The sequence below is a fragment of the Canis aureus genome, chromosome 15, assembly GCF_053574225.1.
Source record: "Canis aureus isolate CA01 chromosome 15, VMU_Caureus_v.1.0, whole genome shotgun sequence".
Classification (NCBI taxonomy): Eukaryota; Metazoa; Chordata; class Mammalia; order Carnivora; family Canidae; genus Canis; species Canis aureus.
This window is the reverse complement of record NC_135625.1, coordinates 52,750,026-52,764,583: the sequence shown is the minus strand read 5'-3', so window position 1 is coordinate 52,764,583 and position 14,558 is coordinate 52,750,026. Positions and strand designations below refer to the sequence as shown.

The 14,558-nt window shown below is 55.0% G+C and overlaps 1 protein-coding gene across 10 annotated transcripts in view; it reads right to left on the bottom strand.

Moving 5' to 3' along the window:
- The window catches only part of LOC144284804 (adenylate cyclase type 1-like), a 414,796-nt gene extending 400,238 nt beyond the window's left edge, over positions 1–14,558 (bottom strand). For 9 of the 10 annotated variants that reach the window (XM_077849860.1, XM_077849863.1, XM_077849869.1 and 6 more), the window contains exons 1-5: positions 14,509–14,558; positions 10,571–10,657; positions 9,494–9,740; positions 9,125–9,258; positions 417–493 (exon numbers count right to left, since the gene is read on the bottom strand). In XM_077849860.1, coding sequence (XP_077705986.1) covers positions 417–493; positions 9,125–9,258; positions 9,494–9,740; positions 10,571–10,577 — 465 coding nt within the window. In that variant the 5' untranslated portion in view covers positions 10,578–10,657; positions 14,509–14,558. Of the gene's footprint in view, positions 1–416; positions 494–9,124; positions 9,259–9,493; positions 9,741–10,570; positions 10,658–13,042; positions 13,105–14,508 lie in introns of those variants that run through there. The other variant, XM_077849866.1, reaches the window with a different exon arrangement.

Here is a 14,558-nt window from a genome sequence, read left to right as displayed (position 1 = left end):
CTCCCACCGCACTGACACAGAGGGCCTAGGTCACCGTCCATCACCCGGGCCTCCCACAGCCTCCTGAGGGCCTCCAGCTGTCGCCTGCGAGGCCTCTGCTTACCCCAAACCAGATCCTGAGGAATACGGGGCTGTGGGCATGTGACTGCACCACGGGGTAGCAGGGGGGCTGCGGAGCAGCAGAGGAGGACCCGCTTGGCACATGTGGCTCCCACCTTCCCCACTGGCGTCCAGACTGAACTGCAGACTGCACCCCAGGTCCCCCACACATGTGTCTGTGCCCATCCCGTCCGTCCGCCCACATCGCCACCACCAGTAGTGACGCCTGGACTTGGATGGGAACGTTCTAAGGAAGCCAAGAGAACTGGGAAGTGGCAGGAGACTCTGCATATGTGCTTTCCCAGCAGGTTACTCACCGTGACCAGGTGGCATTTATCCCCGGGACGCAAGGCCAATTCAACACTCGGCAAGCACTCCGTGTGACTGATCAGATCTGCAAGAGAAAAAACAAGAACCAGATGATCCTCTCAAGAGACGCAGAGAAAGCATTTGACAAAATCCATTCCTGATCCAAACGCTTCAGAGTATAGAGATAGAGGGAAAGTCCCTCAGCATCTTCAAAGCCATCTACGACAAGCCCCTGGCAAATTATCATTCCCAATGGGGAAACACCGGGAGCCTTTCCCCGAAGACCAGGCACGAGACGGGGATGTCCACTCTCACCGCTGCTATTCTCAACATAGTATGAGACGTCACGGCCTCAGCAATCAGGCAACGAAAAGAAGTAAAAGGCATTCAAACCCACAAAGGAAAAGTCAAACTCTCCCTCTTCGCCGATGACATGATACCGTACCGAGAAAACCCAAAGACTCCACCCCAAGATTGCTGGAACTCCTACAGCAAGTTCGGCAGTGTGGCGGGATACAAACTCAGGGCCCAGAAACCACTGGCCTTTCTATATGTGAACAATGAGACCGAGGAAAGGGACATCGAGGAAGGGATCAATCCCATTTATACAACCGCAGCACCCAAAAAAAGCATGAGCTACCTAGAAAGAAACCTAACCAAAGGGGTAAAGGATCTCTACCCGAAACATTGCAGCAAACGTCTGAAAGAAACTGAGGAAGACACAAAGAGATGGAAAAAGGTTCCATGCTCCTGGGTTGGAAGAATTAATATTGGGGAAAATGTCAACGTGACCCAGGGCAATTTACACATCTAGTGCAAAATCTGTCAGAAATACCACAGACTCTCTTCAGAGAGCTGGAACAAATCATCTGAAGACTTGTGTGGAATCAGAAAAGACCCCAAACAGCCACGGGAATAGTAGCCAAGAAACCCACTGCGGGGGGGGGGGGGGGGGGCAGCACAATGCCCGATTTCAGGGTGTGCCACAAAGCTGTGACCATCAAGTCGGCGTGGTACTGGCACAAAAACGGACACATGGATCAATGGAACAGGGCAGAGCATCCAGAAGTGGACCCTCAACTCTACGGGCAACTAAGATTCGGCCAGGAAGGAAAGACCATCCACGGGGGAAAAAAGACAGTCTCTTCCATAAAGGCTGCTGGGTACACTGGACAGCCACATGCAGAGGAATGAAACTGGACCATTCCTCTCACACCAAACACAAGGATAAACTCAAAACGAATGAAGGATGTAAACGTGAGACAAGATTCCATCAAAACCCTCCGGGAGAACACAGGCAACAACACCCTTCTTGAACTGGGCCACAGCAACTTCCTGCAAATCACATCAGCCACGAAGGCCAGAGAAACAAGAGCGAAATGGACCGCTGGGACTTCATCAAGATGAGCCGCTTCCGCACAGCAAAAGAAAAACTTGTCCCCGAAGACAAACAGTAACCTCCCTGATAGTGGCCATAGTAATTTCTTCCTAGACATGTCTCCAGAGGAAAGGGAAACAGCTAAAAGTGAACTATTGGGACTTCATCAAGATAAAAATCTGCACAATGAAGGAAACAATCAATGAAACTAAAAGGCAGCCTACAGAACGGGACAAGATGTTTACAAATGACATACCTGATAAAGGGTTAGGATCCGAAATGTATAGAGAACTTACCAAACTCAACACCCAAAAAACAAATAATCCAGCTAGGAAATAGGCAGAAGACACGAATAGACATTTTTCCAAATAAGCCACACAGATGGCCAACAGACACATGAAAGGATAGTCAACATCACTGATCATCAGGGACATACAAATGAAACCATGATGAGACATCATCTCACACCTGTCAGAATGGCCAAAATTAACAACACAAGAAGCAACAAGTGTCGGTGAGTGGTAAAGAAAGGAGAACCCTCTTGCATTGCTGCTGGGAATGAAAACTGGTACAGCCACTCTGGCAAACAATATGGAGTTTCCTCAGAGTTAAAATAGTACTACCCTAAGATCCAGCAATTGCACTACTAGGTATTTACCCAAAAGATACAAAAATACTGATTCGAAAGGGTATATGCCCCTCGTGTTTAGAGCAGCATTATCAATAATAGCCAAACTATCAAGAAAGCCTAAATGTTTATCAACGTGCATGGATAAAGATGTGGTCTCACCCCAGTGAGAATGGTGAAAATTAACAAGACAGGAAAGAACACACGTTGGAGAGGATGTAGACAGAGGGGGACCCTCCTGCACTGTTGGTGGGAACGTGAACTGGTGCAGCCACTCTGGAAAACTGTGTGGAGGCTCCCCAAGAAGTTAAAAATAGAGCTACCCTACGGCCCAGCAAGTGCACTGCTGGGGATTTACCCCAAAGATACAGATGCTGTGAAACGCTGGTACACCTGCACCCCGATATTTATAGCAGCAATGTCCACAATAGCCACACTGTGGAAGGAGCCGAGATGTCCTTCAACAGACGAATGGGTAAAGATGCGGTCTATGTATACGATGGAATATTACTCCGCCATCAGAAAGGACAAAATACCCACCATGTGCTTCGATGTGGATGGAACTGGAAGGTATTATGAGGAGTGAAAAAGTCAACTGCAGAAGGACAATCATCATATGGTTTCACTCATATGTGGAATATAAGAAATAGTGAAAGGGATTCTAAGGAAAAGGAGGGGAACTGAGCGAGTAAAATTAGAGAGGGAGACAAACCGTGAGAGACTCCTAACTCTGGGAAAGAAACAAAGGGTTGCAGAAGGGGAGGTGGGTGGGGGGATGGGGTAACTGGGTGACTGAGGAGGGCACTTGGTTGGACGACCACTGGATGTTATACTATATGGTGGAAAATCGAATTTTAATAAAAGCAAACGTAAAAACAAAAACAAAAAAGATGTGGTCTATATATACAATGGAATACTACTGGGCCATCCAAAAAGAATGAAATCCTGCCATTTGCAACATCCTGGTTGGAGCTAGAGCGTATTATGCTCAGTGAAATAAGTCAGTCAGAGAAAGACAAACACCATATAATTTCACTCATGTATGGAATGTAAGAAATGAAACAGATGAACACAGGGAGAGAAAAGAGAGAGACGCAAACCAGGAAACAGATTCTTAGCTACAGAGAACATGCTGAGGGTTGCCGAGGCGAGGGGAGAGAGGGAGTGGGTATTAAGGCGGGCACCTGTGATGAGCACTGAGCATTATGTGTAAGTGATGGATCACTAAATACTACCCTTGAAAGTAATAATGGCTATATGTTAACCATCGAATTTATATAAAAACTTGAAACCTAAAAGAAATAATACAACAAAGAATGCACCTAATAAAAAGAGGAAGGGAAAAAAAAGAGGGAGAGCAAGAGACAAATGAATTACTACTATTAATAAAGTAATCAATACTAATTATAAATGGAACATTAAATACTGTTTTATATTATAATAGAATAACAAAAATATTTAATCCAAAGCAGGCAGAAAAAGAGGGAAAACACCGCAAAGAACAGATGGGCAGACATGACAAATAGGAGACAGCAAGATAAAAGATTAAAATCCAATGCATCAATAATCATATTAATTATAAATGGTCTGAACAGCTCAATTTAAAAAGCAGAGATTGGGATCCCTGGGTGGCGCAGCGGTTTGGCGCCTGCCTTTGGCCCAGGGCACGATCCTGGAGACCTGGGATCGAATCCCACGTCGGGCTCCCGATGCAAGGAGCCTGCTTCTCCCTCTGCCTGTGTCTCTGCCTCTCTCTCTGTCTCTCTGTGTGACTATCATAAAAAAATAAATAAAAATTTAAAAAAAATAAAAAATAAAAAATAAAAAAAAAATAAAAAAAATAAAAACCAGTGATTTATAAGTTGGATAAGAAGGCAAGGTCCAATTGTATTTGGTCCAATTGTCCAACCAACTGGGAAACCAACCTTAAGTAAAAAGATATAAATAAGTTAAAAGTAAAATGATGGAAAAAATATATAAAGAGAGCAGGATTACGTATATAATATCATGTAAAGTATACTGCAGAGCCAAGCACATTACCTGGGAAAAGCAGCTGTTTCCATAGTGATAAAGGGGACAAAGATTTCAACTTACCAAGAGGACATCCTCATCCTAAACATTTATTATGCACCTAATAACGAATTGCCAAAATACATGAAGGAAAAATTGGTAGAACTGCACAAAATTCTGTCGACGGGTAAAACGGGAGATTTCAACATCATTCTCTCAAAAATTGGTAGAATATCTGGGTATAAAGTCCATTAGGGCATAGAAGACCTATGAGCATCCTCGGCCACGGTGGCCTCATTGGCATTCATGAAACACACCATCGAAAAAAATTAAAAATTAAAAAATTAAAATAAATTTAAAAAACCCACACCATCCAACAGCCACAAAATGGAACACGGTTGTCAGAATTCTCAAGGATCAGTTCAGCAGCTTAACCGAGCCACCCACGTGCCCCTCTTTCTCAAGAAATCTAAAAGAATTCAAGGCATAATCTCTGACCACAGTATATAACTAAGGAGAAGTCAGTAACAGAAAGATCCCTGGGAAATCTTCAACAAAAGAATGTATGTCTTCAAAACTCTTGGGAAGAAGAAAGAAGAAAGAAGAAGAAGAAGAAGAACAATAACAACAACAACAACAGCAACAAAGATCTTTGAGCCAAAGGAAAATGAAATGACATTTAATGTCAAAATTTGTGAATTAAGCAGCACTTGGAGGAAAATGTATAATAAAACCCCTGAGTTAGAGAAAGTAGAAATCATCCTGAGAAACTAGAGACCATGAGTCAATTAACCCCAAAGTTATCAGAAGAAAATAAAGATCAGAGTAGAATTCAATGAAATTGGAAACTCAAAATAACAGAGAAAGATCAATAAGACCAAAACCTGTTTCTTAAGATCAATAAAATGTATCAACTTCTAGTCACATTGATCAAAACAAAACAAAAAAAGAGTCTACACAATCCTACATCAGGAGAGAGGGGATGTCACCACAAATCCTACAAATGGTAAAGTGGGTAAGAAGGGAATAGGAAAAACAAGTTTGTGATAATCGAATGAACAACGTTCAGGGAATGACATAAATTCTCAAAGCTACCTCAAAAAAGAAAAAAAAAAAGGAAAGCCTTATGGCCCTTTATCTTTAGAGAAGCTCATTTTAGTTAAAACCTTCCTACTCTAAAGACAGACACACAAATCCAAGCCGAAGGGCTTCACTTCCCAAAACGTCTGAGGAAGAAATGGTACCAATTCTACGAACTCTTCCAGAAACCCGCAAAGGAAGGAACAGGTCCCTACTGGTGAGGCCTGCTTCGCTCTGACCTCAAAGCCTTGTCCGGCCTAGAAAATGAGAGAACAACCCATATGTTGGCAACTGAACAGCAACAGAAAATAAATTTACAAAAATAAATAAATAAACAAACAAACAAATAAATAAAAGACAATGAGAGAACTACATTATTCATGAGCGCCAACGCACATCCCCTTACCACGTTTTGGCAAAGCGAATCCAACAACACACAGAAGTGTTCCCGCATGACAGGCAAGCCCACGCCGGGCCACCTTCCCTCCGAGTGCTGCCAATACGGCGCCACCACCGGCGGGAATCACCCTCCCGAGACAGGCATTCCCTGTGCAGGAACAAGTTGCCCTACTATCATCCAGACTAAGGTCGCATCCCGATTGTCTGGGGAATCCAAAGGAAACGCGGCTCTGGCACACGGGCATTGCGGTGGCCACAGACGAGGAGGAAGCTCAAGCATGCAGGCTCCTGGGACCACCCGGGGTCTGAAAATAATTAACCCCCAGGCCTGGCCTGACCGTTCCACAACGGCGTGAGACACTGTGATGTCTGCGTGACAGGCTTACGGACCCACACGGCAAGCGGGCAAAGTCGAGAAATGTCCTTGTTTTGCTGGGTTTACAGGAAGGTGAGGTGGCCTTTCCCGTTACACGTCCCTGGGAAAATATGTCAGTGTGTCGCATGTAGGCACCCCTTCCCAGTGACATGCGGAGGGTCTCCCTGCCACTGAGCTCCCCGGAAAACTCACCGAGAGGTGGGGGCCCGGGGTGTTGTCAGTGGGGAACCCCAGGGCAGGCCCAAACACTGGGCTTACACCATCTAAAGGGACACCGAGAAGAGCGCCTGCCAACCCAGACAGGGCACCGCAGCCTCCGTCTGTGGCGCTGGCCGCACGGCAGGTGCCTGGTGAACAAGCCGGAAGCCAGATGCGCACACGCCAGGCCAACCCGGCTCTCCAGCGCACCCTGACTGCTCTCCTCAAGCTGAGTAGCTAATCACAACTAAAGACCTGAAACCACATGGGCCAGCTGACCGCGGGGTGGGCACCTCTAGGGACCAGCCAGCCCGGTGCCCCTGGACAGCCAGCCACAGCCAGACAAGGGTCCCCTGAGTCCCCTGGCACAGCCCACGAGAGACGCTGTGCTCCGTCACCTGGTGAGGCCGTGGCAAACAGCAGCGGTTGGGTCTCCCTTCTGGGAGCCCACGTATGCGGCCGTCTGTCTGGCACCGGCTCCGACCTGAGACTTCCGGGCTTGGCCAGGGCGGAGCCTCAGCAGGCCCGGGGACAATGCGGCTGGGCCCCTCCCGGCACGGTCAAGGAGGGCCGGCCAGGTCCCTTGGCTGAAGGTCGGGAGTCTCGTCTGGTGGCCTGCCTCGGGGCGCCTGCAGTGGCCCTAGACCCGCCCATCTCAGGTGAGCCGATGGTCCTACCCCTGACCCACCCAATCCGGGCTGTGGTCGGGCCCTCACGTGGGATGACGGTGGCAGCTCAAGTCCCCTGTGGGACAGAGCCAGCATCGGGGGCGTACCCCGGTCTGCAGGGAAACTCAAGCCAGCACTGTACACCCGCCCCCCCAGGGCGTCCCAGCCCCATGGACAGGGGTCCAGAGGGCTCAGCATTCCAGGGCCTCTGCCCACCCAGAACCCAGGTGTACAGTGAAGACGGCACCGGGCAGCGAGCCCCTCAGAACAGGGGTCTCCCTAGAGCTCGGGGGCGTGGGCTGCCCAGAGTAGACGCGGGATGGGCAATGAGCAGAAACACGCATCCACGGGGATGGGGCGGCAGACGTAGGGAGTGACTGCTGCTGGGGACAGGGCTCTCTGGGAACGTGAAGATGCTCTAACACTGACCATGGCGACGGCGGCCCAAGTCTGTAAATACACTGGAAACCACCGAACCGCATACTTTACAGGAATGAAGCGTGAAGAGAGTGGTTTTAACCTCAGTGCAGGTGTTACGCAGAAAAGAATAATTAGGCTGTTGTTCCCCGGCATACGGACGTGTGTGCAGACCCCCTATGTACTCGGGTACGCACACGCGCACGCACACGGGTCTTCCCTCCTCTGTCTACCCGGAGGAACGGGATCACCCTTCATGGTCCCGAACACGCATCCTGCCCGGACATCCGTAGCCGGGACCTGTCTTTCCCAGGTTAACAAAACCAGAGAAGAAGTATCAGACTGGCTCCTGCAGGTGGAGCGTCCCAAGAGATGAACAAGGCGGCGTCCGGAGGCCGCCCAGCCGCACCGAGCGCTCACTGCGCGCCAGGCCCGCCGCCAAGCCCGTCCTGGTGGGGAACTAGTCACTGTATCCTCACCCAGGCTGGAAGGTTTTATGTGTCACCCGGACCAGGCCACAGGGCGCCCACACGGCCACCAAACATCACTTCAGGTGTCCATGCTGGTCTCTGCAGCCCATGGTCTTCTTCGGCGAGGGCAACCTCACCCCCCAATCCTCTGGGCTCCACCTGTCTGGCATCGAACACTGGCTCTACCTGCATCCTGGTCCCCAGGGGGGGCCCAGGCTGGACACGGGGCTCCCAGGATGAGGCGACTGCCCCCCTACTCCGGACACCACTCAGACCCTGGCTCTTCCCCGCTGGGCCATGTACCAGCCACCCGGGCCTGAGCACATCACATCGCTGCCCTGCTCCCCACCTGCAGGCCCATGCCCTGGGCAGGGCTGCCATGAAGACCGGACACAATTAAATGCCTCGGATGCTAGAGAGCGGCTGCGTAATACATCAGGATTAGAAAGCTCCTGAGAGCTCGCATCCACCGTCTCTCTTCTAGGGCGTGCCCCCTGCCCACTTCTAGCCGGGGAAGCCAAGGGAGGCCCTGCACCCAGGGTCCAGACGTCTGCAAGTGGCACGGGTCGACTTGTCCAGCAGGCCGGAAGGCCTCCCCATCCAGAGGCGAGGGACACAGCAAGGGACGAGGGGGGCCCCTCGCGCATGCCCCGCTGTCCCAGACGAGCACCAGTGTGCTGGTCACCTGGCAGGTGCACAGCCCACGCCTCCGGTAGTCATCCCCTCCCTCCCCGGGCTCGGACCGACAGCTCGCATACCTGCACCCGCACACCTACTAACTTGGGTGGGCGGTGCAAGAGTCAGTGTTTTCTGGACACTCCCATGACCCTGGGGATACCCACTGTCCCGTGCAGCGCAGCAAAGGCTGAGCCACTCTGCGCGGCAGCCCTAATGCCAGACGCCTCTGGGGATGGGGAGCTCACTGCTCAGGATGTCACCAAACCCCTGTGCCTGTCAGACACGGCTCATGGGGCTGTGCTCAGCTTCCCCTGGTCCCCGTCCTGCCTCAGCACTACTAGCCCCTCTACCCCCACGGCCCCTCCCCAGGGGCCCCTCTGCCGCACCCCTCCCTCCGTGGAGCACACGGAGCACCTCTTGCCTGTGCCATCCAGAGGTAGTCCAGCCGCAGCTTGATGTTCACCTGCCGGGCGTGCAAGGCCAGCGTGCACGAGAACAGCAGGATGGCCATGATGGGCTCGAAGCTGAGCCTGGACACCGCGTTGTCCCTGGGGGAGGTGGGGGATGGTGAGGAGAGAAACCTCTTCAGTAACGAGGGCCCAAGACCCGTCCACGTGCCCCCGGGGCAGGCCAGTCGGCAGCAACTGCCACCGGCCTGGCTGCAGCACCTCCCACCCGAACTGAGGCCTCGCTGGCCCTGGGCCCAAATGGACACACGGAGAAGCCGCGGAAGCAGGCAGCGCCCGACACGTGTCTCCAGGGGGCCGGCAGCAGCGCACCTACCCCGAGGCCCGGGTGTAGCCGCTGAGCTCCAGGACCAGGATGTAGGACGCGGTGAGCACGAGGAGCAGGATCGTTTTGGGCAGGGAGGACACTCGCAGGAAGATGGCCAGTGGGAGTGTGTCCACCAGGCCGCAGAGCAGGGCGTGGGGCACAGACGCACAGGGCACAGCGGGCACAGGCCGCCGGGCGTCAGGACCACCAGGGTCCTGTTGGGGCTGGAGCTCCAGGCCCAGGGCAGACAGCCCACCTGGAGGGGGCAGAGGGGTGGAGGGGGCAGGGGCGGAGGGGGAGGGGGCGGGGGTTAGGGGGAGGAGGAGCAGAGAAAGCAGGGCCAGAGGAGGCAGGGGCAGAGGGGGCAGGGGAGGAGGGGGAAGAGGAGGCAGGGGTGGAGGAGACGGGGGTAGAGGAACAGAGGAAGAGGGGGCGGTGGGGGCAGAGGAGGCAGGGGTTGGAGGGGGCAGAGGAGCAGAGGGAGCAGGGGTCGATGGGGCGGTGGGGGTAGAGGAGGAGGGGGTGGAAGAGGCACGGGTGGAGGAGGCAGGGGCAGAGGGGACACAGGGTCAAGAAGAGGCAGGGGTGGAGGGGATGGTGGGGAGTGCAGGCAGCAGGGGCAGGAGTGGAGGGGGCAGGGACAGAGGGGTCACAGGCAGAAGAGTAGGGGTGGAGGGGCAGGGGAGGAGAATCCAGGGGCAGGGGCGGCAGGGAGACGGGAGCTCAGGACCAGCAGCCCTCAGCCCACCCGCTGCTACAGCTTCCTGTGGGAAGGAGGGGATGCCCCCAGGTGCCGCCCGCCCCCCCTTGCTGTGCCCTCCAGGATCCTCCCAGTGTAGGCTGGGAGAAGCAAGAGACCCCCTCGCCCCCCCAGACCGCCCGTGCCCTCTCGGCCCCCCTACTGTCACTGCGGCCCTGCCTCCCTCCTGGTACTCAGCGCCCCACCCCTGCCCTGACTCCTGCCCCAGCTTCTAGTGCGCACTGGGGAGGGGCTGGGTGTCCCTTCACCCGGAGACAGCCCCCCTCAGCCCCGCACACCTCGCGGGGCTCCCCCCGCTACACCCTGCCGCCTGCGGACATGCTCACCACACATCCTTGGCCACGGAGCAGATCAGGACACTATGAAAATACACAAGTCGGTGCGGATCTGGATGGTCAGGCTCCTGGAGAACACTGGACAATAAAACATATTACTGTGAACACAGGTGTTCCTTAGAGTCGGTTCGGGTCGCAGGAACGGTCACAGCACAGAATGGGCCGCGCGCCCTGGTGCCGCTGGCTCCCCACCCAGGCCCCCCCTCCACACATCTCAGCTGTGCCCAGGCTTCCTCTCCCAGGTCGACGCTGCCAAAATTGAAACAAAATCTACTGTCTTTCAGTGAAAAACCACCACACCTGCCACCGTGTGCCCCACGCTGTGACTCTGGCACTGGAATGAACGGATTAATTTGACATTTTTATTACATTAAATCCTTAACTACATTATGTATTTTTAGCTTTATATATTGTTATTATATGAAATAACAAGGATGTACACACACTTGTGTCTTTTTTAGGTACTTTAAGTTTTATGTTATTCACATAGGTTTTACGCTGTTTTTGTTACTAGAAATTTTATTTTAAATCTGTTTGGGGGAACCTGGGCAGCTCAGGTCATGATCTCAGGGTCCTGGGACCGAGTCCCACGTCGGGCTCCCGGCTCGGGAAGGAGTCTGCTTCTCCCTCTCCCTCTGCCCGTCCCCAAAATTGTACTTTCTTGCTCTCTCCCAAATAAATAAAATCTTTTTAAAAGAAAGAAGGCAGCTTAAATACAGTTTGCAATAGTCAACACGTGAGTTCGTGGATAAAAGCGCAAAGTTCTTTTTAGATTCACGCTCGTGAAATTCAAAACAAAAACTAAAATAAAGACCGCAGGGACCCTGCACAAGACGCTGACCAGACCCGCAGCAGGCCAGGGCCGGCCCCCTCCGCGGCCCTCCCCTGGGGGAGTCCCGACCCTCCTGTCCCCACCAGGTGGCCTTCCGCGTCCTACGCGGCTCCCACGGCGCAGCCTTGGTTCCAGATTCGGTTCGGGATTCCTGAGTCCGACCCTGCCGCGCCGTGCAGACACGCTGGGCCCCCAGATCTCAGGGAGAGGAGCCCCCTGCAGCGGTGCCAGCCCCGACTGCTCACACCTGGCGCTGGCCACCTCCCTCCCTGTCCAATCTCGTGTCCGCCCCTGGCCGGGACGGAGATGTGCCCACGGACTCTCGCCCGGCCGACAAGGCACACGCAGCTCACGCATTCGCTCAGCAAACACGGGGTAAGGGGGGCTCCTCCCGCTGTGGACATCAGGAGCCCCTGGGAGCACTGCCCAGGTCTGGCCTCTGGTGGCCTCTGGTGACTGGAGGGCCACCGGCCGACGCTCAGCAAGCTGTGCCCGGAGTGCAGGGAGGCTGAAGCGGGAGGCGGCCTGGAGTGTGCAGGCCGGGCTCAGAGGCAGGGGCGGCCTGGGGGGTGGATGCGCCGTTCCCATTTGGCAGCCAACTGGCCAAGCGGTGGCGCCTTCCTACGACGATGCTGAACGGGGGACACAATCTGCCCCCGTGGCTCCCCCGGTCTGGCCCTCCCTCCGAGCTCTACTCACTGAAGGTCATATGCAGCGGGCGCTAGCCGCTCCCGCATGTCCTATGGATGGGCAGGGACTTACAATTCCTAGAAGCACTCACGCAGGACAGCTCTGCTCCCACCGCCCATGTGCCAGCGCCACACGACGCTCCGTAGAAACGAGACAGCAGGCGAGCCGCCGGGGGCTGGCCTCGGTCACCTCCGACCCGGGGCGCCCGCTGAGCGCCTGTCACACCGTCCACACTCCGTGCAGCCCGGTTCCACTCCCTCGGCTGCCCGGGTGCCGGCTCCCCCGCACTCACTCCACAGGGCACGGTGACATCCAGGGATCCGGTGTCTTGGGACCCAGGCCTCGGGGCTACTGAGCACAGCGGAGCACCCAGGGCCGGGCACACCGCCTCGCCGGGTGCAGAGAGCACGCCAGGGCTAGGACGCGGGCCCGCAGGAACCACAGGGCGCTGTGGCCTCGCGCAACCTGTCATCATCCTCGGGGGCCCTGCTCAGGGTCGCGGACCTGTGGCAGAAGGGCCTGCCCGGCAGGGTCACCCGACAGCCACCTCCCCAGCTCCCCAGCTGGCATCCTGTCCCGGCCTCGGTGCCTGTACCCCCGCCCTTCAGAACCACCGGCCTTGTCACTCCCCGTCTCCACACCAGGGGCAACCCCCAAGGTGGGAGGCCAGGACACGCTGTCCCCGGCAAACAGACAAAGGACCAGAGTCGGCAGGTGCACACGGCCCCACCTGGGAGGCATCTCTCACTGCAGAGGTTCAGGGGTCAGGGGCTGGGCCAGGATTCAGGGACACGGCCCTGTGCTCCCAGGAGGGGCAGGAATCCAGCAGCGACATCAGACGACAGGGAGGGAGGGAAGGGCCGGCGCGCACTTGCACAGGCATGCGTTCTCGTGCACACACAGCCATGCACACGCATGGACACTCACGCAGGCACACTTACAGATGCACAAGAACGTGGTAAGAAAGGGAAGCCGCGGGATCCCTGGGTGGCGCAGCGGTTTGGCGCCTGCCTTTGGCCCAGGGCGCGATCCTGTGACCCGGGATCGAATCCCACGTCGGGCTCCTGGTGCATGGAGCCTGCTTCTCCCTCTGCCTGTGTCTCTGCCTCTCTCTCTCTATCTGTGTGTGACTATCATAAATAAATAAAAATTTATTAAAAAAAAAAAAAAAAAAGAAAGGGAAGCCGCCAGGGGCCCTCAGGACGTGGGAACCCAGGCCGGGCAGGTGGCAGATGCACCCAGTGCTCGCAGAGCCTGTCATCCTGACTGCAGACACACAGGGCCTGAGCGAGATGGGCAGGAAGCTTCCCCCCAAAACCCCACCAGTAAACACCAACATGGGGAGACCCTGTCTCCCGTGGGGAGGACGGTGAGGACCACGCTCTCAGACGTGGCTTTGCACCGACAGGGCCCGCTCTCAGGAACACTCTTGCATATGCCTGCCTGCCTGGGATGTCCAAACCGACCGGCCACACACGTGAAGCCCCTGGATACCGGTGGGGGAGGGGGGGACGGGACAGGAACTCAGTGTTGATGGAATTCACATCCCAGCAAAATTCTCACAAACGTGAGCTCAGAGCCAAATCCACAAAAACCCTTAGAGGCCATAAACCCCTGGGAGTGCCCGCCAGCAGAATCTGGTTTCTTCCTGAATGAAAAGCTCCAAAAACTGCAGGGATGGAATTCCTCATAACTGCACAAAACCCAGGATGGCGGGGGACAGACGGCATGGTGTCGGGAAACAGAAATCAGTCGTGGACAGAGCCACGCTGGGCTAGGTGTCCCAGGACGCAAGGACACAGCAGGGGAGGGGCGGCACGCCAGGCTTTTCCTGCCCCCACGGAGGACCGGGGTCGCCCCTGGAGGGGCTGGAGTCTCCGCCCGCACCCCCAGACAGGAGGCCCATGTGGTAGAAGCAGATGCTGGGACCCGCAAGGGGCGGCACCATCCCCCAACCCAGCAGAAGAGGAGAAAACCCAAGGATGCCTCTGACCAACCCAAGGGGAAAACCAGAAACTCCTGGGAGCCAGGTCGTGAGGTGGGGACCCCACGGGAGGCCGTTTTCTGCGGACAGACTCCATGATCTAGCCACGGAGGAGAGGCAAGCAGGTGCGTGGCAGGAGGCCACGGACAGGAGGGGGCCGAGGGCGGGTCTGTGGGACGGCGGCCGGGGCTCACAGGCCGTTGCCGGGGCTCCAGACCTCACAACAGAGCATCTGAGGACCGTGAACCTGCAGACGGCAGCGAGGGTCTGAGCACGAATTTACCGAGAAGCACGGGGAATGCCAAATGGAAAAAAAAATGCAAGAGGATAGGAAGATTTTCACAGGGAAACGAAAGCCACCCAGCCCCGGACAGCATCCACACGGTCAGGAAGCACAAAGGACGGCGCGGGCAGCCCTCCTACCTTGTCGTCATCCTCACACGTCATGTCGTTGGAGAACAGGATCTCCGCCT